The 27,560-nt window shown below is 42.3% G+C and overlaps 1 protein-coding gene across 1 annotated transcript in view; it reads right to left on the bottom strand.

The window, feature by feature from the left end:
- The window catches only part of T265_11177 (hypothetical protein), a gene marked incomplete at both ends in the record, with an annotated part of 126,235 nt that overhangs the window by 15,391 nt on the left and 83,284 nt on the right, over nt 1–27,560 (bottom strand). The window contains 4 exons of the mRNA XM_009177766.1: nt 839–1,003; nt 1,095–1,450; nt 5,326–5,402; nt 21,359–21,507. Of these exons, the coding sequence (XP_009176030.1) occupies nt 839–1,003; nt 1,095–1,450; nt 5,326–5,402; nt 21,359–21,507 (747 nt within the window). The remainder of the gene's footprint in view (nt 1–838; nt 1,004–1,094; nt 1,451–5,325; nt 5,403–21,358; nt 21,508–27,560) is intronic.

The raw sequence follows: 27,560 nt of genomic DNA, 5'->3' as shown, positions 1-27,560 counted from the left end.
TATCTCGCTGGCCAGGAGATGGAAGAATCTACCATAACCACAATCTGCCTTATTCCTTACAAGCAAATTCTATCATCGGTCAGATTAAGGATACAGTCAGCGAGATAATGAACTAGAAAGAGGAATAAGCGATTTACTTTCAATGACCAGAAAAAACATCCCGATGTTCTCCTGAGACAGTTTACGGGAAGCGCGCCCCAAAGGTCCGACAGAAGAATTGTGTAACATCTCCTGTGAAACGCCATCAAACACAAGGCACAAATGGGCTGAATTCCACAGCTCTTTAAGGAATCTGATCCCTTTTACTTCACCAAATACCCCTAAGTGTGCAACGGTGAAGGGGATATTTCAACAAATGATGTCCCCAGCTCCACAGTATGAACTTACTACTCCAATTCGGGTGGTAGTCTGATTCCAATGATAGATATTCGACATGTTACCCTCTTACCTGATCAATGACGGTGATCTGGGGTAATATTTTATAAGAAGCGGACCGTTTCGAGTCCAGTATGAGCTGTCTTACGTAATGCTTTAGTTTCTCACATGCCTTGATTTAGGAAGACACAATCTGTCCGATTTGTATGGTGCAACAAATATCAGACTCCAGTGCACGTCGACTGAGAAACATAATTTAGGTCACCTATTCAGGTTGACAATTCATTTTGACACTGGGATGTAGATCACACCTAACAGCGGTGAAAACCTGTTGTCCACTAGAAGGGCTCGGTCTTACTGTTGTGGTTTTGCTGCTGTCAATTGAAAAAAAAATCCAGCTAGCATCAAAACTGGGAACAATATGGGTGAAAGTCTAAGTTTTTACACGGCGGCCACAACTCACCGCAATGAGGCGCGTTTTTATCAGCCCGGCCAAAGTTAATGGATTCTCCTGACTGAGTACAGCAATGTCATCAGCTAGCTGTCCTGGCGTCGACGGATGACTGGTCTGTATCATTTCCAACAAGCTTGCAACTTTTGCTTTGGATGCGGGTATCCGATAAATTCCCTGAAAGTGAGAGAGTAGTTGAGCGGTGCATTATTTGTCAAGGTGAACATATTGTAGACCAGTAAAATATCAGTGAATAATTCTGTCTCACATGTGTTTCAAGCCCTCCTGGTTGCTTTTCAATAGCTGCAATACATCGAGCCAGCGGGATACAGGCTGCATTGTACTCTTTTTCCAAGTTGTTCGCTTGGTTTGCCAAATTGTCCAGTGATTCTGTGGTAGCTGAGCCTGGTACGACGCCGGCTTGTGAGGTTGGGGCGGACGGCTGACTCCGTTTACCCCGTATGGACTTTTTTGAATCCGGACGGAAGAGACTTGAGCCAAACTCAACAATGGAGGAAAGGACGTTGCTACCAGTTGAAACAATCCCCGTCGGTTTGGTTCCTGGAGGCGCGCTACTGTCCGCAGGTTGTTCGGTCTCAGAGTCCGAATCAGAGTGGATTCCCGCTAAACAAATTTAGATATACAAATTTATAGATATCCGTAATCAAGCATGGTATACTTTTTTTCGTGGTTGTGCTTGGATAGACATTCGCCTTGACACTGATGGTCAGTTTATGCGATCCAAAGTGTCGCGAAATTAAGCTAGATTGAAACCATAGTGAACGAACCAACGCCTGCAAAGATGAAAACTCGGTGTACACGTTGTCTTGAGCCATTTTGTTACGTGACTGAAAAATAAGAACCCTAAACTTCACTTTAGTTAGTCTCTTAGTTCAAATAAGGATGTATGTTTTTGGGACGGCAGGGAAAGTCCCTCTTTAAATGGTGAAAAACTATTTTGTCTCGAAAGAACGCCAGCAGCGAATGAGTTATCATTTTTGTTGTTGTTGATTTCACAATCTAAACCTTAAAAACAATTTCCTCCCACGTAGCAAAAGTTGGACTCCGAGAAGATTACCACAGTTATATGTCAGGCAAGCAATCAAATAACAAAGGTGAACAAAGTGACTTTCTGTGCTGACACTACCTGACAGGTAAGTGTAAAATTTTCTTTGTCGATCACTCAGGCAAAACCTATTTGAACCGATGTACCCCTGTCTTTCTGATACAACCGTGACAACAGCAGTTATTTGTGTTTCGATTTACTTCTGACAACAGCAACAACCCAGGAATGAAACAGGCCCAGTTGAGTTTCAGAGTCTGGCTGCCTGTATAACATCTAGCCACTTACTTCATGAACAGGCATAATCAAAAGATTCGTTGCTCATTATCTCTCCCGCGTGTCCACCGCCGCAGAAATATATACTTAGATTTTGCTGACCAGCCATATTTCAGTTTGCCAACAGCTGTCTAGAGATTTGGCATTTTGTAGACTAAATCATCGGATATCCTGATTGATTCCTATCTGATCGAGGTAAAACATCTCGCATTGAAATTGCTGTTCCGGTATTCCCGATCGAAGGTAACTTGGTGCGACAATCGCTGGCTTGTTAGAGGACACAAGTAAGCAGCGAAGAACAGCAGGTAGTCAGTCAGATAGACAGTTTTGGATAGTCATACTGGACTGGCGGCCAGTCTCGAAAAAAAAAACAATCGGGCCCCTTCTAAGCTGGTGGCACTGATCAGCCATATTCAACAGCAAACCGAACTGACGTCCCGTTTTACCTTTCATTACTCAAGATTATTACCAGACCATTTGAATAAACAGAATGAACGGTAATGTGGAATAGGTTGTGGTCTTGATAATGGATTCCCTAATAGCAATCAAATGGCAAGATGAGTGCAAATGCACGAAAATTAGTGAGCTTCCTTGGGCGCATGCTCTAGTAATGCGCTGGGAATCGTGAGCGTCAATAAATGGCAGACTGTCTTCAGAGGCAGGTGGAGCAGGTGGACACAGCACTTCATTTCAACCAGAGAGACAAAGTTCCTGATGCCATTTAAACCCAAGCATTGCAACTTGATGGCATCCAATGCTATTCCATTGATGATAAACCAAATATCTAACAAAGTTCTGCAAAGACTGTCCGAAATGTAGCTGGTGAAGTCCAACCATTGGTCTGGAGGCTTGGATTTCCACGCGGGATACAAATAGGTCGAGCTCACCATGCGCTCCTTTTCTCTAATGCCTCTTTATTTGGATACAGTTCGCCCGTTTTTTCAGTTACCATAGGAGACAAACACTTTGCAAGTGCAATTTTCGATTTTCCATTATGGGCTGAGTCATATGCACTAGCTACAGGCTAAATGTGTTCCTATTATGATGCGTTGTACCTTAGGATAAAGGCATGACAATAATTTCAAAATAAGGAACCAAAAAATGTCCTCGTCAATTCATCAGAAGAGAAAACTGCATGCAGCAAATAAAATAAAACTAAATCTGGCGACGTCTACCCGTGGTATTACAGCCTATAGTCAACAGTGTCTGAGCAAAAGTGCCACTCTTGCGAAGATGATCACTGGATTAGTGACCTCTTTATAGGGAACCACAGAATTTATCTCACCAGCACGCCAAACTTACTGTCATGATATTCTTTGTTTGCGGAATTTGAGAATGGACTTAAAGTTAAGCATCAACCGTAATGAAATGGTTGTGGGAACACGGCATTTTTTCTAGCCCTTAGAAGCTTTTGGGATCACTCCGCTCAATAATCACCCTTTCCTCAGTACCAATCCAGCGGGGATTTTGGTAACTCAAAGGCCTTGCCACCTGGGTTAAGAGTGGGTAATGTAGGCAAAACCTAGTCATACTGGATACAACAAAAGAGAGAACTATGCAACTAATTAGGAGAGATGTCGTTCGATTACATGAAGTTATGTCAGTAACTCGACAAAAAATTGGCTACTGCTTGTCTCTTATTCTTTCCTATCTGTAATGCGTATTGTATATGTGGAAATTGGCACGGCGTTAGGTAAAATAGAGTCAACTGATGTCATGGAGCACAGTTAAGGTTTTTCCGGCGATACTGCATTTTCAAGTGGCAAGTGCGGGTCAGTGGTAAAGTACGTAGCCGCTTGACCTTTTGACTTGGAGGTCACTTTGTTGGTCCTAGGAGTGTGTTCCATCAAGGGATGTGGCTACATAAAACATCCTGGGCTAAAGTCTTTCAGACAGAAATGAATGCTAACCACTGGGAGTTTCTAACCTATAAGAACTTGACATAACTGGTTTAGCACGAAACGTAAGGATAGTTTAAGACAGGTGTACATTATTCAGTGGTGTTATTTCAAAGTTCGATGCACATTTATATGCCTGCCTCTTATGTGTTGATCGGGGGGATCATGGAAACCGACAGTTGCCTCTAGAAAACCTCAGTAAGCAAACGAAATAATGGATCTTAAATTATGCCGAGGTGAGTAAACGTACTCCAGTTCCTTCACTGAGATGTATGACGTCATTCAGTCTATCGAATAAGGACTAAGAAATGTAATAAAAATACCTATCAATAATCACATTGTATTTGTAATGCATTACTCATAAGGTTGCTGAAAATTCGTCGACCGCCCTTGACCGGTTTCGAGCTTCTTGGGGCTCATCAGGTAGGCGGAGTCCCCGAGTTTCCGTCAACCTTATGTTATACTTGAAACCAAAAGATTGACGGAAACTCGGGGACTGCGCCTACCTGATAAGTCCAACAAGGGCGAAACCGGTCGTGGGCTGTCTTGGAGTTTTCAGCAACCTTATGAGTAGTACATTACAAAAATATACATGTATCGCGATATCTCGAATATTGTAGCGACTGAAACATGAGACGGCTTGGTGTAGCACATTCAGTTGCCTGAGGACATCACAAACGAGAGATTCAGCTGGGTTCCAGGTGGGTCTCTCGAAAAAATCAAATAGTTTGCAAATGAGTGTATTTCGCTACTAACCACATTGCCCACCAAAGTCCCTATCCCTAATGACAATGTTTGAAAGTGTCGTAATATATTCGGACCATCTTCGAAACTAAGCGGACAAACTTTTCCATCAACTAGAAGAATATGCTAGAAGCAGCCACAAATGCAGAATGAAACGGTAAAAGCGCTTGAACACTGATATCCCGGCAGTCGCCCAGTGCAGCTTTCTGTGTAACTCCGGTCAGTTCGTTTAACAGACTGGAAACTAAATGATAATTTCATTCTCCTCCATTTACTGGTTTGTTTAGCAGTCATCTGATCCTTATTGGTTCAGTCAATTGCTCTAATTTAGTGCTTGCCTCACACCTGAAAACGACATGTAAAACATGGGTAAATACAAAATTCGTGGTTTGACTGAGATGATAGAAATCACAGACTGAGTTCCATCCACACTTCTGAAAACATCCAACGCACTAAAGTGGTAGGTAGGTAGTGTACATTACACAAAGTGCCATGAGGAGACATCATAAATAACGTACATAACGGATCCCCATCGCTGGCCTCCCGTGACGATGCCGAAATTCGCCCACCTATTCGACCGGATGTGGATTCCAATCTAAACCAGGACAAAAAAGGGTTAAAATGCATTGAAAACCACCCTGAAAACAGCGTGTATTCTTTCAGCACATTCAAAAGAGGGTCAGCAACCAAAACTAATCTAGATGAATACAATTTTCGCATTATAGGTGCCTCGTCCCTTGGTCAAACAATGATTTGGCAGCGAAGTATAAAAGCCATCACCAGCATCAGCTGCCCTGGTCATTGCCGTCTTCCTGGATGGAGACCCCGAGATGGGCCATATCAATGGTCAGAGACATTGGTAGACATGGCCCAGTCGCACCATCAGTGGCGCTCACATATCCAAGCTCTTGCTTTCAATGCATAGCTCCTTTCCAAATCCCCTCACTTAACAGTCCACCTACAATGCTGTATTTACGCACTTATTTATCAGCCCCCGCTTCCATTGCGCAGCTACCTATCCCACTTCCTCGAATCATCGGTGAACGAAACTATGGCAGCCACAACCGCCGTACGACAAGTACGCGGTTAGTACCGCTGACGATGATGATGGCGATGACGATAAGTCCCTCGTTCATGAGATGAGCTTACACGTTTAGTCTAAACTATAACATTTACAGTAGTCCGAGAATATCTGGTACAAAAACATGCGACACACGGCCACCAGTTATATGTACTGTCAAACTAGCGCGGAGTGATTCTGTAACGCCAAAGTTTGCGAAAACGCGAAGAAAAAAATCAATTCTGAGTGGCGTGCTAAAATATGGGGATAGAGAGAATTGTTCGCTAGACTGTGCACGTGGCTGTTTTCCTAGCACGTCAACACATAAATATAAAACCAAAAACGTGGTCTCGTTGCTTGGTTTTCAGTGGCTAGGGTATCAGGTTTCTAACGCTCGATACTGGTGTTTTTGGGGAACGGTATGAAAGCCAGTAAGTTATTATTATTTTTTTACCTGGCATAGAAGCCTGCACGCAGTCGACACTGCCTTTTGACGTCTGCAAACACCATGTTGCCTGTTTGTCCAAAAGGATCGAATGTCTACTTGTACCATGTGGTGAAACTGATAAAACCGAAAATCTCTTTGAGAATCCTCTGATGGATTACATAATTAACTCTTCAAGCAAATACACAGTCTGAAGTCAAGTTGATGCGTGTTAAAGAAGTGCTGGATATTGATATGTGGTAGATCACATTTGAAGAGAAGAATCCGTCACATTTGGTCGAGAGTAAACTGGTTATACCTGTACAGAGCGCATTCTAATGGCTGGAAAGGGTGTGTTAAAGCGGACCGACAGTTCTATTGGTCAATGAGAAAGTGGTCCTCAACTAAGAGTTAAAATTCTAGGGCTAAACTAACTCATCCCATAAGGTGCGCAGTTTCTGAATAAGTCGACATTACGTTCAACGTTGATGATTTTCATCAGCAACAAAATGCTCAGAGTTACAAGTTCTCTCTGATAATGTTTGCAAGCTTTAAGTTAACCGGATCTAGGGGTAAGTCCACAAAAACCCTACTCACTTTATCGGGGTACAAGTGGTCAGAAATGCAATAGGAAGACAGGAAACGTGTGAGGGAGGTGTCATAAAACACTGTATCTATGTGGCACTAATAATATCAGAATGAAAGAATCGAATTTGACAGAAACGATGGTCATAACTTCTTCACGAGCTATACCAGGTGGCATTTTTCCAAGCTCTGCTGGATCAAGTTAACGCTCCCGTTTTGGGGTTACCATCCCAACGGCGAGCTACACTTGTACTCAATAAAGATATTTAATAGTGTGAAAGTGAAAGTGGATGCTTTAATCCTAAACTGATTTCAACAAGATTGGTTGCGTCAGAGAAGGGTAGGTTGCTCGCATTGACGAACCCTGCTTCCAGAACAAACGAAACCATATTCAGTACCACGACAGTCGATTGCTTCTTTAGGGGTTCGGCCACGGTAGGCATTATGGAGATTCTGAGAACATGCCTGTTCGCTCCTTGACTAAAAAGGTCTTCTATGAAGCAGTCCGAAGCAGTCACATTTCTACATGAGCATTTCACAAAAAAGCAAATCAGTCTCACGGAGTGATGATATGGCAACGTAGACAGACGGAACAAACAATACCAAACATTTGAAGTTTTCCAGAGATATAATGAGTCACAGTGCGAACGGTGAGGTTTTCTGAAGGGGCAGAATTATGAATGTGGCTTCATCAAAACATATACATTTCCTCTGGCGGACCATATGAACGCTTGACTCATAGAAGACTGAGAAGCGAATCTCAACCGTTCAGTTATTGTACAATAGAGTAAAACTCATTAGAGATAATTGGCATCCCCAGACACACAAATGAGTGAAAAATCTGTACATGACTGTTATTGTTCTTGAGGTCTCTTGTCCGCTATCTCAACCTGGGACACTATTCAAGGGCTTGGGAATTCACATGAGCAGTAGTGAAAGTGCTGATGACTACGCAGTGTAAACTGTTCAAAATTTCGATCAACGGGAATAGACTTTATTACAGAGAAAAAAATTATTGACATCATTATACTGCCAAGGTCATTAGAGGAGGACAGGTTGTCACATTTCCCGTAATTGGTGTCACTCATGTGTGCTTTGTCGCTTGCGCACGCATGTTCACTATTTACTTGTTTCGCATCTGACCTAAGGACCGAGTTTCATGTCAAGGGCGGTCTGTCAAGCTTGAATCTGCTCTGCATTATGAAACAAGACCAGGCCGAATGGTATATAATTCTACACTACCTGAAACGAAGCGCCCACCTGATTCAGCACATCTCCATGCACCTATATCAAGACTTTGCAGCAGAGTATGCATATTATCGAAGGTAACCCGATGGCCCTTAGCGAAAGCTTTCAGATGTGTGTCCCAGGCCTGGACTCACCACCGATTCATTCGATTCAACTCTCTGTTGGACTACCGTATCTAGTTTATGACACGAAGCGTGCTCACTAAAGAATACTGGATACGCGTTATTCTTCGATGTTTGTTTGATATGGGTAATCTCGCCTTCAGACAAAGCTGTATACGGAAAGCCAGTGTGCAAACTGTCGTTCTGTCAATGCTTAATGGGTGGGTTGAATTAAGGTCTGAGTAGCGTTGCGTTGGTTTATGAATTGTGAATCAAAGACTCCCCGGAGAATTTGCAATTAAGAGAAGCAATCGTTGTGCTCTAAATAGCCGATGTTCTACAGCGAGACGAGTGAGCTTATTCGGGAATTCGAGATATAATTAGGAGTGATTAACTTAACACTTAACATGAACGTGGCAAACGTCAAAGTATTTCAACAAAATTCTCGAACGGTTACCGAAATCACCCATCGGTCAACAGCGAAGCTTGGCAAACTAGTGATTACTCCATCACTCAGTCGATAAATTCGGCCGTTAAACCTGAATAAAGTAGGTCACAAATATAATACCGGACCACGTGTAACCCCCTGCACCGGTAGTGTAAGGAAGACTATTCAGCGTATTATCTTCATCATTACCAAGATTTATTTGGTTTACTATCCGAAAAAAATCACGCAAATTTTGGCCGTATTACCCTGAAGCGGCTGCAATTTCGTCGCAAGATGTACGTGCATGAAATAGCCAATATTAGTTACTGTCCGCAGAAGGGTGCGTATTCGGTGCTGTTCCAAATCTGATCGGGCTGTCCCATTTGGGGATCAGACAAAGCATGATGTCATGAAGATAGTGTGACACCTGTGGCTTTAGTCTGTTACAATGTCGTGTCAATAAGCTCGTGTGGTCGACTACTTTGCCCTTACAGTCGTTACGACCCATTATAACCGTGACGTATCTCCTTTACCATTCCTCGTGATATGTGATTTTTGGCGTCTGAGAGCACACCATTCGTTGTCCGTGAGATTAACGCTTGCTGGCCATGTTTCTTCAGGATTTCTGTAGTCCTGTTTGATGTTTTGTTTACCAGTGCGGTCGGCACTCTCCTCAGTTGCGGTTAAAAAAGATCTCCAAGCCATGTTGAAATTTAGGCCCTTTACAATATTGATTTGTTAGCTCTGCGCAGGCTTTTACCAGGCGTGTTCTGAACAGTTGTGATTGGTGGCAGTTCTACTTAACATATCCGGTATTTCCACAATGGTCCAACGACTCACAGCACCTAAACTCTTTTCACACTAGCATTACCTCTATGCCACGTACAAAAGACTACTGATTTATTGACAATGTACAGCGATTTCACTATACGATGTGCTGATACTACCGTACAACTTGGTTGTTAAATGATACTAAAAAACAGCATTTCAAGCAATTTAGTTGGTCAAAATCTAGATGACCTCAATACTGAATGTGAGTATGTGAGCTCATGTGGCGGATAAAATTGGGTGCTCTGGCACCAGAAAGAATGTATGTGGTGCATGTGGTCGCTCAAACATTTACTGCACGCCTTTTGATTTTGCACATCATGGACTTCAAATGCGGCAGATCACCTGGTTGGTTTTGCAAACGCAGGCCTCTGTTTTGTCTGGTTGTTGCAGCAAACAATGATACACGATAGTAGATACTGCGAGCAAGCTCAAAAGGGTTTTTTTCGCTTTCATGTAAAAGAAAACATGTCACGCAATCACCAATTATAAATTTTCAGAAATTCAGGAGTGGAACACTGAGAATTCTCAGTGCGAGAAAAGCCACAAATATTTGAACCGCTATCAGCGACAGAGCAGATGGTCCGGTTTCATGAGAACGGTGGTAGAAACTCCAGGTCAGTAAGCCCTGGAGATGCAAGAAAAAATGTTTTCTTGAATTTCTCACTCAAATTAAAGTGTCGAAATATACTGAGCTGCTTGAGAGCAAAGATTTGGCGGTACCCTCAAAGGTTATCACAAACAAAGACAGCATTCTGCGTTCAAATTTGAAACGCCATGCTTGTAAAGAAAACTAGGGAAGCCTGTTGCCAAATGACGGATGAATTTACTGAAAGATGCAAATACTATCAGCTTCACACAAGCTTTGACACCTAAAAGTCTGTTCGCATCAGTATTCATTTTGGCGCAGAAATCAGCTCCCGAGTGTTTGCAACTCGCATAAAAAGGGAGGAAAGTGTGTAAAAAAAACCTTCCAATGACCGATCGTTTAACTTGAAAGACACTAGACTTCAATATAGCTATACTGTTGCCAGAGCAGGGTGCTACTGAAAATGGATGCCTTACCAGTGTTTCCGGATGAGCAGCTGTAGCTAATAAGTGTTGTGAGAGGGTTGGAGAGCTTTTTATCCCATCCGTTGCAAGTCTTATCACACTTTCACCAAGCATCAAGTCATGGTATTGAACCAGCTGGAATTTTAAGAACACATTTTGTTGAACTGCAGAACCATTGTGTTCCTTGTGGGGCTCTTCCACCAACACCCATCGCTGTGTTTACCAGAAGCCTGGGAATATACGGTCAATTGTAGTCGAACGGAAAGTCCAACGCATCGGGGCATTGAGGTTGAGAATGAAGTGTGAATTTACTGGTTGTTCCCAGGATGAGAAGGCAATAAATGTTACCCTGGGGAAATGAGTATGTACACTCAGACCCCGATAGCACAAACACATCAGATTAGTTATGAGGAAAATTTCCTGGTGAGCTAGGAGACAAAGGCCAATGAGCTTTCGTCCAGTGACCCAAGCATTCATGATGTGTGCACAGCAATTCTCATGCAACAGAGATGACCTGGGACGTTTTGATAATTTACGTGTAAGGTGAATGTACGTATGTCTAGTAAAAACAATTATCCATAGATAAGGCCTAACTCAACTTCAACTGGCCAACTGCTCCTAATTTTCCTCAAAAGTTCAAAAAAATTTAAGTCCGATTACTTTCTCATTGATTTCCATTTGTCCTGCGTTCCACAAGGTCACTTACCACACGAAAAACATTCAAGATAAGAAAATAGATGTGATAACCCCTTGATAAAGGATTTTATTGATATCTGAACGTTAGCGTGAATCCACTGGCAGTTGACGGTTGTAAGATGACGGCCCACCACATAGTGTCCTCTGAGTCTTTACTCGTTTGCCGCAAAAATTGGGAAAAAATTGGCGAAAAAGTAATTACACGTCCGAATAGCACAGCGTTTGTTTAGAATCGACCAATGAAACACAGTTACTTAACTGAATTTGACCTGCTTAATAGACTAACTATGCACATGTAAGCAACGTTACCCAGCGATTACCTGCTAAGGTCAACCGGTCAGCCCATTACGTACAATTATGTTTGGAGCGCAATCTGTGTTCACGTGGCAACATTGAACGGCCTTGAGGGCTGACAGTCGGAGCAATACACCCAAGCCAAGTCACATTCGTTTAATTTCTCCACCTATCCCAGGAATACATGGAGGCGGTGTTCAGGGGTCTACAAATCAGCTGTTTTCAAAATAAATAATTTGAATCATTCCGTTGTCTGGCTTCGTCGCCGCTCCAACAAAAAAGCAAGCAGAAAGAACACACATCTCGCCATACTGGTCAGTAGCATAGGCATGTACTGAGTGCCTGACCAGGTTTGCTTGAGTCATTGTAACTAGCTAGATCAACTTGCAGGCAGCATAGTATCAGCGCTCTATGCGCTTGGTATTGGACCTCACAAAAATTACTGAAAGCCCTGATACTAATTCGGAATGCTGTCTTACCATATCGGGGCTTATTAATATGGCCAGACTGAGCATGACAGACTGTGATAAATTGTGAAAAATAGTGTCAGATAGTGAATATACACTCATCTGCAAACTGAGTTGGTTTTTCCAGAGATTCACCTGGAACCCAGCTGAATCTCTCGTTTGTGATGTTCCCATTACAAAGATATACGTGTATCGCGATATCTCGAATATCGTAGCGAGTGAAACATGAGACGGTCTGGTGCAGAACATTCAATTGCTTGAGAACATCACAATCGAGAGATTCAGATGGGTTCCTGGTGAGTCTTCGGAAAAACCAAATTATTTTGCAAATGAGTGTATATTCGCTGATTACGTGCAATTCGGTTTCAAGCAGAACGTAGGGTTGACGGAAATCCGGGGACTGCGTCTGTCTGATGAGCCCCAAGAAGGGCGAAACCGGTCATGGGCTGTCGCCGGATTTTCAGCAGCCTTATGAGTAGTACATTACAAAGTGTCAGATAAAGTTTATGTTTTGCCATTTCTCTGAGTCTGGCTAGCAATCCTAAAACCTATTCGGTTCCTGAAAAAGGAAAGCATGTAATCTGTCTTTGTTGATTCATAGTAAGGTAGCCCCATTTACATAAAAAACTGACTTCAGAAAAACATGCCTGGTTCTCATCGCTAAATATATCTCAGTTGGCACAGCTTTCATAATTCATATCTACTGCAGTTAAACAGGTGGTTTCAGTATCTTGACCGCACAAATTGTGACGGAGTGAGCACTGGTCCCATAAGCAATTCGATCAAAATCAATTGTGTGAATCAGCTGTACCTACGGTAACTGTCTTAATGTAATTTGTCAGGAAGCATTCGAAAACGCTTCAACTACCGGAGAACTGTGTTTTTTATTCGGGCATAACTCTGAAACACCAGAGATGCATATTCTTACCGATTACTACAATCGGTATTTCCCCTCGGAGTGTGCAATAGCATCGGATTATATTCATCCGGTCCCTCGATTTCAAACTCATCTACTTCCAACAGCATCCTTCGAAATTGGCATTATCCAGGTTGCTGGCATAAGGTTCAATAGATTGCGTCTCCCCGTTGAGTCAGAGAACCCCAGTTGTATTTTCGTAAATGAGAATATCCCGCTGGAAGCACCACAGGATGATTTGCAGCGGGCTGCGACTGGCGAAACAGAGAAAGTCACGTTTTTCACCCTGTAAACTTGGAAACTGTTTGACATCACTTTGCACCCTGATAAGAATCCACACAGGAACCGTGTCAAGCTTAAGTATTCCACGGCATCCTGACGCAATATACAGGACGGCACTTTACAGAAGCCAGTTACTTTATACGTTGATTTCGGACAGTTTGCTCCAGCAAGGTCTCGGATACATGCTGCTCAGGCGCGGTGATTCGCCAACAATCCCATTGTCAGCTCAATTGACGGACTCCGTAGACCATGTAAACCGAGTAGCTCCATACGGAATGTGACAAAACAGAACCATGATTTCTGTTGTCCTTCGAGTCGACAAAGTCGTCTTCGACATTATGTAAGGGAAAAGACTTGTTTGGGGGTTTCGGCGGGTTACTGTGAACAGATGCCAAAAGCATTGCAAACACCGTTTCAAAGGAGTTGAGAGAGGCGCGGCTGATCATGAAAACACTCTCGGACGCCGTCATTACAAAGACTGAGCCGTCAACAAATGTCGAAGACAGCGGCGGCGAAAACCTTCAGCTTCCTTTCTTCTGTGTGTATGCGACATTTTTCGCAGGAGAACATCACGGCTCTCTCATCCATGTAGAAAATACTTTATCGGCTTAGCCGGTAGCCACATGTAAAAGGCGAAAAACGTTTGTTGAAATCACTAAATCTTGAAGCGGATTCAGTATTCACGGCTCAACCAAACATTCTATGATAGTCTGTAATTGAAAACAGCGCGTAAAGGGTGGCTCATACCTCAGTTGATACGATGTATGACATATCGAAGTGTTAACAATACACAAACTATAGGTTTCCTAAAGGCGAAGAGCTTTAAGGAACCTCATAATTAGTGTTACACGTCAAGGTAGTTTTTGTTGATTGGAAATTTTTTCACAGTTCAACAGGTAAAACACTACATGTTTAGAATTATATTTTTAATTGTAGAGGACGCCACCGTGTAAACACTAATCGGACTATCGAAATTCGGTGGTTTTTTCACAGACTGAGATTACTAACCCCAAAACAATGCGCGGTTTCTTGGGCGGAAGTAGCCATAAATAGATTTTCTGGCAAGGCAAATAGAAGACAGCAGGTGGTTTGCATTTATTACTTTACGTATGGGGATGCAGTCCCGCTGAGAAGAACAAATTCAATATTCCCTGAGTTGCATTGCTAAAATTGGCCAAGCACAGGTGAAAACGAAGGTGACTCAAACGAGTTACCCATGGCAGAGAGTATGTATCAATTTTTAGACTTAACATTAGGACCAGAAAACCTAAGACTATGATATTCTTAAGACAGCAAAACATTAACTTGGACAAGTTCATTGGTATCTTTAGAAAATTCGGAGCAGTACTTCAGTCCATTTATTTCACTATGATTTTTCAACCCGAGTTGGTTAGCGAGTCTCTAGATTATCGGAGTAAATTTCTACCCGGATAATTCGCCACTTGGTTGTATCGGAGTTCAACAGAATATGTCTTCCAGACTGCTCGGTTTAGCAGAAGAAACCTCCTGAGCCTTTAGTGCATCAAAATTTGGGGTCCTGAAAATTACATAATCGAGTTTCATCATATGTTTTGGATAACGCTGTGTTATTCGCCACCCAAATTTTTCAGATGCATCAAAATGTTTAGCACTCACAATTCAATCTAACCAATATCGCTGAATAGACGCAAGGTTTGTGTGGTTAGATGGAGCGCTTGCACAGGTGGTTTGACATTCACCGGATACCCTTGAGTCCTATTGTAGATTGCTCGGTCTATTCGAAGAAGTGCAACTGAGCGATTGATGACGTTAAAGGCCGAAAATAGCGAAGCCTAAAAATTTATCAACCAAATGCGGCACTAAAATTATGGAAATTACCGTCTAGGTTGTCGTGCGGATTGGTGCGACTCCAAGCGGAAACTCCGAGGAAACAGTCATTTGATTGGATTTAACGAGTGTAACACGTGATAATGAAAATTATCGATGGGATTGTGCAAAACGTTTGCTAAAGTTGTTTCAACAGATTAAGGGTCAGAAGTTAATGGTGGACTACAGGTACCCATTGGATATGTGAGGAAGATGCAAAAGCCATTTGGTTCGGGCTTAAGGGGGAGTTGTACGGTCAGCGGAAACCTCAATGAGATGACAGTGAAGGGCAGGCAAAACAACTTTCATCAATCAATGTTCTTATTTTCTGGTTTGATTGGAAGCTGTGTACCACAATGAGTACACAAGTACTGGCATAAGGCGTGATAATCCGGCAGGGTCAACGCCTGTTAGAATGTGAATCAAGTGTACGTGTCAGTTATGTAGAGTAATGCTTTACATTTGCGAGTTTAAAAGGCACGTAGATGAATTTCGCTGAGTTTGTTGCATTTTGATCATCCGTGGAATAACAAGAAAAACTGGGATTTCCCCTTGTACTTAATTTGAGCTAAAACATTCTGCTGAGACGCCATCTTCCATTTGTGTTACTTCTTTAGATCAGCAGATCAGCTGTATACTGATCAAAACCACAAAAACGAGATTTTTATCCGTACGAAGTTCATAAACTGGGGGATTATTAATCTTATATGCCTGAGATTCTGGAAGGTATTCTTGAGGAACCCATGCAGAAGGGATAAAATATCCATGATTGAAAATGTTCTCTAAAGCATTCAGACGATGACCCATTTCGCCTTTGCACCAAATACCAAGTTTCATTCATTCGTTTCATTTGTTGTCTATTTTGAAATGTAAACTGAAGAAGAGAAAGAGTTACTGACTCCTTTGAATGCATCTGACATCCGGGAAAGTTTCCCTGACCTCGTTGACGGTCGTGACCATCAGTGGAAAAACTGGGTCATAGTAATCAGTTTAATGGCCTTTGGAATCTAACTCAGACATTACGACATCATGGTCTTAGTGTCATGTATGCGTGAGAGGATTCTTCAGAATCTCTAAGTCACCACGGAAAATATGGTATTCGAGCACATTTCTCGAAAGTTTTCACTGGTTTTTAAGCAACGTACAAGTCGGGAAATGCCCCGCAGTTTTCAACTTATTCTCTGAGATTAGCGCGTGTGAACCATCGGGAAGCCAGATATTACAATTCTAAAATACATTGGTCCACGTTAGGTAACGTCTCCGCAAAATACAGTTAACTAAACAAAACAACCATTATTTTTGCAATACTACGGTTCGGCCTCTATTCAGCAAAAGCCGGAACAATCTATGCATGGCAGTGAGCACATTAAGTCGTAGCCGTCTGTTGTTGGACTGGCCGTTGACCAACAAAATTCGAAGCCCGTTTTATGCTCCTCTAAAAGTAGGGCTATGGGTTTCGTGACCGGATTCCAACAGTCTAAATGATCAATAGCAATCTCAGTCCAACCTGAGGTATTTTAATCCCCTGTGGGATGGCCAAATACGGGAAGATGTAAAGCCATGGCACTCGAGCCCATATTCATTATTTCATGTCTCAGTGAAGTGGGGTCGTATTCTGCATAATGACTGTCTACTGTGTTTGATACAAGCATATAAATGAGTACGTATTTCTGTTACACCCCCAAACCAGCAGAATGCACACAACCCCATCAATGGCTAAAAATATAGAATTTATTATATCTTGTTTTACATGACAAACCGTTTTCCAAGAAGTTACTCAGTAAATAAGATTCACCCGGTTGATCAAACACACATAGCCTACCAGAAAGATCTTCGGGTTCAGAGTGCATCGATTCCCAATATTCTAGCAAGCAACGAGGCATTATAAAACCGGGCCAATCGTCGCGCAACTCATGAACAACCAAATCGATCACAATAAGCCCTGGGTGTGCGAAGACACCTTTTCACGAATGGACTGTGGACGAAATCGCTTAATAAGGGCGCAGAGTGCACCCATCAAAAATGGCCAGTTTCAAGCATGAAGAAATGACGCACGGAAGATACTGCGATGTTACCTCTGACGCAAGACCGAAATGTATGTGATATCTATCGTCTATGAACGTACTAATTAATATATCTCCCTTTGTGAACATTCTGTAATTTAGAAAGCATTGAGGACAGTCAAACTGTGAGGTAACCAAGGTTATCCATCCTCCTGTTGACAATGAGGTACCCGTGTTTCCCGTGCGGCGCCCAAGCTAGTGGTACTTCACTTAACTAGAGCAATGTCACAGAGAATTACTCAGCTTTGCAGACCTATCTTATCATCTAAGGTTTTATGAATCCTGTACAGCAAAGCGCACCTCGGTGTTAATTTGCTTGCGTCTAGGAAAACTAACCTACCGCTCGGGAATAAATGAACTGAATCTTCATTTATTCTGCCGTCTGTCAGTTGGGACATGCACTAGCCACACCGACTATTTTCCAGCCTACGTCCCTGGTATGTTGTTTAGTAGGCCACAGTAGCGCCACCCGTCATTGTGTAAAAGACAGACAATCTATTATTCCTATGGATTTCGATGCCCGATCCTGTTCAGCTTCCCAGCTGAATCTCGCTGCACAGTTTGACAAAACTGCGCACGCAGTCGACAGTCAATAAACTAAAATAGACAGTGATTTGCATACCATGCGGAAAGTAGACTCCAATACATATATTTTTTAAGGAAAAACAGTAATCGTCCCGTAGCGATAACGGCCCATGTAGGAAATCCGTGAACCAGAAATGAATATATGTATGTGACAAACACCCGGGAGTTTTTGTCACCTGTCATAACCGGCGCATGCAAGTGAGAAATTCACAGCAAGCAAGATGTTTAGGAGTAAAGTTGCCGCAACAATCTCAGCAAAGAAAGCAACTTTCACGTACTAGTCGCCGCGAAGTGATGAGGACATCAGTGTTTGACTCTCTTGCCATAGAACTGTCAGTCTAACTGAAGTCATACACTTCCCTCGGTTTAGTTAGAATGAATGAGGTCGCTCGATTGGATATACTTAGAGTCCACTTTCCAAAAATTTGTGACCTGGATTAGACGTCAGCTAGACACTCATTTGGCACACTATGAATTGTGTTGACCGAACGAAGTACGCCGAAGACAGATCATTTGGCACACTATGAATTGTGTTTGTAAGCTAAACCAAGGCACTCGTTGACCGAACGAAGTACGCCGAAGACAGACTAAATAAGCCTATTGTAGCTTTGTGTAATAAATAAATAAACTAAATAAATAATAAGCTAAAAGAAGGATAGAAATGGTAAAGAAGTTCTAAGGGAACGTGAATATTTTCAAGGTTTAGAATGCCAAATGTTGGCTGTTGTAAAAGTGGTGAATCTTTTCAGGGGAGAAGGTTCGACTGCTCTACTTGAGTGGTCTTGGGAAGTCGCAGATGTTCAATAACTCTGAGCGCCAGAAAGGTGTGAACACATCTATGGCATGATCAAGATAGGCGTTTCATAGGTATACAAGACAAAATGTAAGAGCAAATATAGAGGGTGATTGCTGCTGGGTTTCATGAAGCAATGTTTAATTTCTCGAATTATGAGTGGGCAGCATCAGATATGCCGTGGTTTTAAATTTATACGCCAAATCTGAAAGCGCTTCCTCTCGTATACGACCGTGTTTTCATGCGTGGTGATCACAAATACAGATTAAATTACGCTCATATGTTTATTCTGACCAAATTTAGCTCCTTCCAGCTGGTATCTTAACAGATAAGGAGTACCGTATCAGCTTGACTAAACGTTCGATAACTAGAATAATTAGGGGAGGGGATTCCACACAGGTTTGTTGTCCGTAAATAATTTAGGAACGGGCTAATTTAACGCAAACGTACGAAATATAAATGCAACCTTCTAGCTGGAAATACCGAGGTTAAATAACCATGGAATTCGACGACTTAGGAGACAAGAAGCAGCAACTCTGATTTAGCATTAGCCTTAATGTCGCCACGTAGTCTCCTGTTGGTACCAGCATTATCCGTGGGAGTCTGTACGCCGTCTTCCCAGCCGAAAGCAATAGCGCTAGTCAGCGATGACACTTTGATCTTGGTGGGAGTTCTACTGACACGCCAAGTTTGAAGGCAAACGAATGGTCTAGCTGTTTGTTTGTATATGGCCTCACACAGGCGGACAAGGCGTTATACCATGCCATCATTGAAAGGGTCAAATTGACGTGTCGTAAATGGACTACTGTAGGCTGTGTAAGAGGATACAGGGTGTCGCTGACTGTGAGACAGAACAGGCGTTTCGACATCCATACTCGCAGCTACAGGGTTGAAGTCCGAAGAACGAAATGGCGATAAAGCCCACTAATATAACGGTGATAATACTGATGGGGAGGCATGTGAGTAGTATAGAATTTCACTTTGCATCTCTTGAAAAAGGGAGATCTGTTGCGGAATTTCTGGAGCCGCTTTGTAATATTTGTTTGGATTTGAGCAATGCATGACTGGAGTCGATGAATATCCAGGAAAGTTCAAGAAGATGGATGTCCACTTTTGTAAATAAGATGCAAATGATAGTTCTGCTTCCCTGTCCAACAGTCTGTAACGGGTCAATTGGCATTTTCTAGTAAATAACTGCGCAGCGAAGGCCTTCTTCCTTTCTCTAGGAGCAACCCTTTCTAGGCTACACACACGTTCCTATGTGACGAAACAGCATAACATATGACAGATGAAAAGCACATGCACGGTGAACTGCGTTTGGAAAAAGTACCACATTCTGCTATATGGTTACGCATATTTCGATCTCAACAGTTGCACTCAGCATTTTAGACCTTCCATTGTTTTTGTTGTGTCAAATAGGATATCAGTGCATCTTAGCATATGAATCATAGTAACGATCTCAACCACTCAGCATTTTAGACCTTCCATTGTTTTTGTTGTGTCAAATAGGATATCAGTGCATCTTAGCATATGAATCATAGTAATGGACAAATTGCCTGAAAATTTCGTGAAAAAAGTCTACCTACACACTATAACAGTAATAAGTCTCTGTCACATCCAGAAAATGGTATTCCGCTATACTGGAACGGTTACAGTGAAGGACACAGTGAAGTAGTTGTATGCTCCGAGATTTCAGAGCGCCGCAGAGGATGTACCTTCAATTCCTAGTCATTTATGTGTAGTAAACGCTGATTTGCAACTGTAAAACTTTTAGCGGCACTCCAACAAACATGATGTAGTTTACTGCACAATCTAGGTGGCATTCGTAGGTGTCGGCTGTCCAAGGGAATGGAAGAACTGTACTATACATTAGTTAACCCTGGCTGGCTCATTTGCCGAACAGAGTTGGCGGGTTTATGACCGGATATTTTTCTTAACCACTCCTATGTTGGACTACTCGTAATCATCTTTCTGACTACCATCTCCACGTAGACAGGTATTAAGAGCTCTCCCACATCAATTGCAAAATCAAGGTGAAGCTGCATGCTCTTTAAATCGCTCCTTGCTTTTCTTGCGGCGCTGATACGACAACTGTAATTTCCAGATCTTTTATCGAATAAATTGACAGCGTTTAGGCACAGTCTAATTGGGACAGGTGGTTCTTAGTCCGTCGACCCTTTCCGGAGCCTGAATTAACCAAAACTCTAGAATTTTGAGGTCACCGTAAACCGCCGTTGCCCAGATAGTCACTTAGCAGGGCTTCTAGGGTAGATGATACTTACGAATAAATCGCTTTAGACTTGGCGAAATACCATCAATTTAAAACTCTTTAGGTTTTACTACACACACGTTCCTATGTGACGAAACAGCATAACATATGACAGATGAAAAGCACATGCACGGTGAACTGCGTTTGGAAAAAGTACCACATTCTGCTATATGGTTACGCATATTTCGATCTCAACAGTTGCACTCAGCATTTTGTTGTTGTTCTTCTAAATCTGGTTACTTCGATGCCTTAAAATTATGCAGCGATAAAGACAAAAGTCGATGTGTAAACCAGTCGCCATGAATTCAGGTCACGCTTTCCATTGTTAAGTGAAAACGGTGAATCAGTTTCATATAGCACGATGCTTCAAATGTTTTGATAAAGAGAAGTAATCGGGCAAATTTGACGTCGATATGATTGAAAACACCACTGGCCAATGGGGCGTACACAATTCAACTACAAATTCGGTTGACAGAGGATATAGGCGTCTTTTGTGAATAAGCCTCAGATCAAGTAATCACCAGAATATTTTAGCAAATGGTTCAGAGAAAGTATGTCCGGAAACGTAAAATTTTAAAAGTAGATTGAAAGCTGATGCACGATAGAATCGCTCACTTCAATCCCGAAGCCGTAGCCTCATGAAATCCCGCAAATTGATATTTTTCTGGATACGAGTCCACTCCTTTTTGAATCTGCTCGGCAACCAAGGCTCGATAATCGCTACACGGGACGTATTCTTGAAATGCAGCAGCAATTGTTTCATACTGCAAGAGGAAAATGATATAGAACTACTTTAGTGGCGAGAAAAGTCAGCATTGTTTGCTAACAGGGCGCGATTAAATTGCCCGCTGGTTCCAAGTACGATTTCCTATACTGATATTATAATTTCCCAGAAAAAGTTCGTCTATCGAACCAGGTAACAAAAAGCTTAAAATGAAAAAGCATTTCAGTAGATGGACAGACTAAGCTGCATGTGGACTTTCCAAAAGCCCCTGAACAGTATTATGTTACCCCTGGTGAGAAGACTCCTGTCCTGTCAATGTTAGATTTATGATAACGGTCAAAACTCAGATCCACTACCTACGTACTTCATCCGTTACGGACGAGGACCGCAAGGATGTTCTTCAAGGTGTTCAGGAGTCCTGACTGGAATGATTCTGTGGAAAGCCGAAGAATCAGAGTAATTCAAGTGCAAGACCATACCAAGCTGGTTCACACTCTGTCCAAACACGAGTTCCTACCTTAAGTTATATAGTCTCAAAACACTTCGGTCGATATCTGACCGTCGCCCGCTTATGGACGTTTCTTACCGCGGAACGTCATCGTCGCAAGCGCTTGTGGTACTTGTGTACTAAGTGGACTGATTAGTGAGCCCATACACTACTCAAGCAGAGAATTAGTTAGCAACTGTGAAAATCTTTACCGCTCCTAGCTGCCTCGAGTACCTCTCCTTCTGTTCCAATTCCTTTGGCTTTTGCAATTGGGTGTTCACCCTTCTTGAATTTACATTTATCACATTACTATATGGATGTGTTTGTAAAAGTGTACACCAGTTTCCACAGGGGCCAGTTCAAATTCCTATTATGGTGTTGCTGCATTTTTACATTTCTGCCAAGCTGAGGTAGTAATACTTTTTAATGTACAACTTTATGGTGCATTTGCTTCACAAAGAGGTGCGTTGGAGACAGTGTGACCCAGGGCTTAGGGTGTGAAATGTTCAAAAACGTTTCGCCAGTTTGAGCCCATTCAATAATGTTTGATGCTTTCTATGTGGTGTTAGAAATCTCACTAATGTACAGCCCTGCTACTCTTCTGGAATTTTGGCCAGTCCTCATCCACTGAAGCTGTGGTATCCCAATTCGGAAAGTGGATGTGAAGAAACTGAAAAGCAGCTACTACCCTTCAAAGGCAAGACCACAGGGTACATACATACACATTATCATACTTTGGAGAAACTAACTCGTGTCCTGCCCTGAAGAGCAACCGGTACCTAGTATGAAGCAGAATCCTGATGGCCAATGAAAAGGCGTTTTGCTGCTGTTTAACTTTTTCACATGAGTTAAATGTCTCTTCTTCATAAGATGACAGCTTTCGTCCATCATATACTGAACGCCCCTCTAAGAAAATTGTAGATTTTGCATAGTTTTTTTAATTTCATCAAGGACTGCTTTCAGAAACACCAACACAGGTTATTTCAACGACGTATTTTGTCCAATTTTCAGTTATGTGTAAGACATTATCAAGCATTTTTGACAGGGAGAAACCATTCAATTCAGAGTCAAATGGTTCATGAAAACACCGCTCCCTTGGATTGCAGGAGGGCGCGCTAATCCTGTTGTCAGTATTAACGGAATGAAGTATTGAAGTACAAGTAGGGATATATGTGTTGGGATGCGAATGTTTGAAAATATGTGGATACAGGTGCACTATACAAGTTAACGAGTAGCCCATCAAGCCCCGCGTCTGCAACTTGCTTTTCCAAGGAGTCAATTTCTAATGAATAAAAAAGCCAATACACCCCTGATGTGAATTACTGAGCATTGTGTCATTCCATTGGGTCATCTATCAGTCAGCCAAAGGTGTATGAGCTATAGGGAAAGTAGATTCAGTATGGTTTTCATAAAGAAAACTACTCACAAGGTTGCTTAAAACTCCTCGACAGCCCACGACCGGTTTCAGTATGGTTGTTTAGTAACCTCTTAGTTAGGATGGAGATGGTCTGCGTTTTAGTCGCAAAAAATGATCGTCCGTACAAGGAACACGATTCACATTGATGGACTCACAAGTTCAAGAGTGACACGCCAAAGTGAAAAGTGCGATTAGTGGAGCATATCTTCCCAGTAGTTTCTAGGGTGTCAAAAGCGATTCGCAGCAGCTGTCCTGTTTTTCTGCGGTTGCCTGCATGCAAAACCCGAGCAAAACTGACAGTACGTAACGAAATTTTCTGTTCCTTTCGCAAGGCATCATAAATGATAACGGTCCTCATTTTCATTGGTCAGCTTTTTTTAATCAGATAACAGGCAACAACGGGTGTAGAGAGCATGCTATCTTGGCCAATTAAACTTCTGCCTGTCGAGGCCAGACGTATTATCTTGAATTTTTTACATACCGCTGCTACGGCAAGATGATTCTCCCTTGAGTGATCAAAAGCAGATTCAGCAAGCGTATGGCGCCGTTCCTTACCAAATCATTTTTGAGCTGGAAAAACGCCCACTGTAAACACTGAGTTGGCCTGGCAGCTAGATGGACGACAGAAAACCCTGATTTCAAATAGACACCGAATAGCTTGCACTACATGTCTTTTGCATGACATGGCAACATAAATTGTATACACTGCAGAAAGTTGGAGTCTGATTGGTCCAAGGATAAGATAAATTGCCGGGTCCCTTGGGGCCAACTAGCTCTGTTTTTAGGCTAATCGACATTAATTGAAGAATATGTTATGAGAACTAAACACCAGTGGGTCTAGTAAGAAGCCATCATTTTCCGCAACATCGTTCGCCAAAAAATGGGTGAGTCAATGTAACATAAAAATATGTCATGTTGCAGTAACGATATGTTAATTAGGTAAATATCACGACTTGGAAGATGCCTTCATCTCTTGCGGCAGACGAATTGAATTCGACCTGCAACTCTTTTAAATCAAACCGTTGGCAGACTGCTAAGATTTTGACAAAACTCAAGATTCCAGAGACATGATTATCGTGTCTATCTACATGTACCGAACACTCATGAACACTCATAAGCCAACCAGTATAAACGGAACATCCAATTCTTCTTGTATTACACTTGACGGGAACATCCAATCTTGTATTACACTTGACGGATTTTTTCGTATCAGGTCAACAAAATGTTCAGTGCACTGGGTTGCAATCGAATCGTCCACGGCCTTGGTGGTAAAATTTCCTGATAATACCATCAGTGCGAAGAGCTATTCATCCGTCATTCCAAGTAAATTACAATGTGATATCAAAATCCTATTCTAAAATACCTACGTAAGTACACGGGACAAACCATTTGGAGGAAACCTTTGTACGAAAAAGGGTGTTACCCATATTTGTTTTAGGGGAGGGTCGTAATCCCAATGCGCCAAAAATTAGAAAATGCAGCGCAGGCTACCAATCTCACAAGCAATGCAAGTGTGAGAAATTTTTGGTAAATTAGATTAGTCAGAACTGCTTTGTCAATTATCAGGATCTGCAACGTATAAATTAAATCTTGACATGACATTTACAATACAATCGTTTTCCTGCAAGAAGAACCGAAACAATTAGTATCCATAAACTGGGTTTACGACGAACCGCTTGGTTTCTGTGTGATACATGCTGTGACCAGGTTCGGCACAAAGACAAATGTCGCGAAATACCAACAGTTTCCTAAGGACTAGCTACCAATTGTTCTGTGGTTTGTAGGGCTGAAACGACTGCCCAGGTTGGAAGACAGAAACCACACATTGACAATAACTATATCGACTATGAAAATCAACAAGCAACGATGTGCTTGCACAGTTGTCCTAAACCGGGCCAGGTATGACGGCGGAAAAAACGGAAGGAGCGATTCGATGTTCTTCATTATATACTTATACGCCCGGTTTTGGAATAGAGGACAGCCCACAGGTCTGCACACAACAGATATGACGACGGAAAAAACGGAAGGAGCGATCCGATGTTCTTCATTATAAACTTATACGCCCAGTTTTTAAATAGAGGACAGCCCACAGGTCTGCACACACTAAGACCGAATGCAATCTATCGACTACAGATTTACAGACACAAGGAAGATGCAACTGTTCGGCTAACTGAATGGGAAAAACGATAGTGTGTTCAACTTAGAGAGGGATCACTGGAACCAGTTCCTAATAAAAGCAATGTTACAAAAGACGATGCCACCTATTTGAGGTGCTACTGCTAGAAGAGTGTGACTTTTTTAACAAAGCAATATGATCGGGTAAGATTGTGGGGATCTAGTTAACGAGAGTACGACGAAATCCCCTCTCTCAAGAGAGACAGCCTTGCAGAAGAATAGCTCTGCTCCTCAGCTCGAAATATTATCCCCAGTGTTGGACTGATGTAATTTGCTCTATACAGAACAACTAAGGAACACTCACAGCGCACATGGTACAGCAGCGCAGCTCCTAATCATACCGGATTTCACGCAAATGTTTGCGAACATTTGAGGCCATTTCTAAGTCTAGTCAGGAACTGGTTAAGTAAATTTGATCACATAAGAAAGAAAGCAGTTCACTCCAGCTTTTCAGCTCACAACGCGTCTGGAAATGTAGTGTTTTCAGTTTGCCGACTGAGCACATCAGTGTCGTTATAATCCGCTACAAGGTTAGATTGAATAGGGTTCAATGGGCAGACGGTGTTCTGTCGTATAAAGTACTTGACCTACCCAGCGTAAGTACAGCAGCCTCCTAATCATACCGGATTTCACGCAAATGTTTGCTAACATTTGAGGCCATTTCTAAGTCTAGTCAGGAACTGGTTAAGTAAATTTGATCACATAAGAAAGAAAGCAGTTCACTCCAGCTTTTCAGCTCACAACGCGTCTGGAAATGTAGTGTTTTCAGTTTGCCGACTGAGCACCTCAGTGTCGTTTTAATCCGCTACAAGGTTAGATTGAATAGGGTTCAATGGGCAGACGGTGTTCTGTCGTATAAAGTACTTGACCTACCCAGCGTAACCTGTGGGAAACGACAACCTGACCTATTTATGGAGAGTGGAGATCCCCGGTTGCCCTCTGTCGTACCTTAGCATTACCGATGTGGTATCTCTACCGGCCTGCATACTACCTCGGAGGCAGTGATGGCCAAACACAGAGAGACTCCAAATTTCTTACAAACGCAGCGCCTGATATAAATATTAGTATACGTAGAATGACGGCACTGTATATTCTGTCTTTGACAGGTGATGCTGATATCGCGTCTAGGCCACATTAGAAATGAAACATAACTCTAATACGAGGAGACGCAGCTGAGTCCCAAATGGATCCCTGTCTCATGATATCCCTCAAATGAATGTGTTGTATAAAGGCCGCTCCACGTTTCACATGCTATGACATGCGAGATGCGCAATACAGTCACTAGACAGAACACGTCACTCATAAGGTTTCTGCACGACCAGTGATCATTTCTCCATTTTCCAGAGAGGTCCAATCTCCGGGTCTCTGTCAACGTCGTGTTTTACTTAAAAACCAAATTTTTTGCAGCTGAAGAATAACATAAGCTAGAGATTCATCCAGGCCTCAGCTGAAACTTCCGTTATTACTAACCTAATTTTGAAATGAGTTTCTTTCGCCGGCTACAAAAAATGGGGTGTTCAAGTGGAACATAAAGTTGACGCAAACGGAGGGACTGCGCCTTCTGGTGGAAACGATAAATTGTGCTGTCGAAGACCTTTTATCAACCTTATGAGTGGTTTATTCCAGGGAGAAAATATATTTGAAACATGTTCCCCGGTGAAAATCATGTGCATCACGCTAGTTTTCAGTAACAACTACGTGCGAGTTATCTTTTTTTATTGTGTATTGAGATCAATCTTCAAGCGCATTGGAAATCAACCTATACGTGCATTTCCCCATATCCTTTTGGTAAGTGATTGCCATTAACTAAACCATTAGTAGTTCCGAATTTGGGTTTAGAATTCCATACCGGTCAATGAACAGCCCTCATCGTTTTCAGCCCGAATAATACAAAGACACCTTGCTTCATGGAGTGACATCATATGACTAGATATGATTAGAGGCCGTACGAGGCATCACGCCGTCTGCTACTAACTCCCGTTCTCTCACGGTTAAAAGTCAAACACTCGCAAAT

The sequence above is a fragment of the Opisthorchis viverrini genome, assembly GCF_000715545.1.
Source record: "Opisthorchis viverrini unplaced genomic scaffold opera_v5_460, whole genome shotgun sequence".
NCBI lineage: Eukaryota > Metazoa > Platyhelminthes > Trematoda > Opisthorchiida > Opisthorchiidae > Opisthorchis > Opisthorchis viverrini.
The sequence above is the reverse complement of the archived record's forward strand: the minus strand, read 5'-3'. Positions and strand labels throughout refer to the sequence as shown.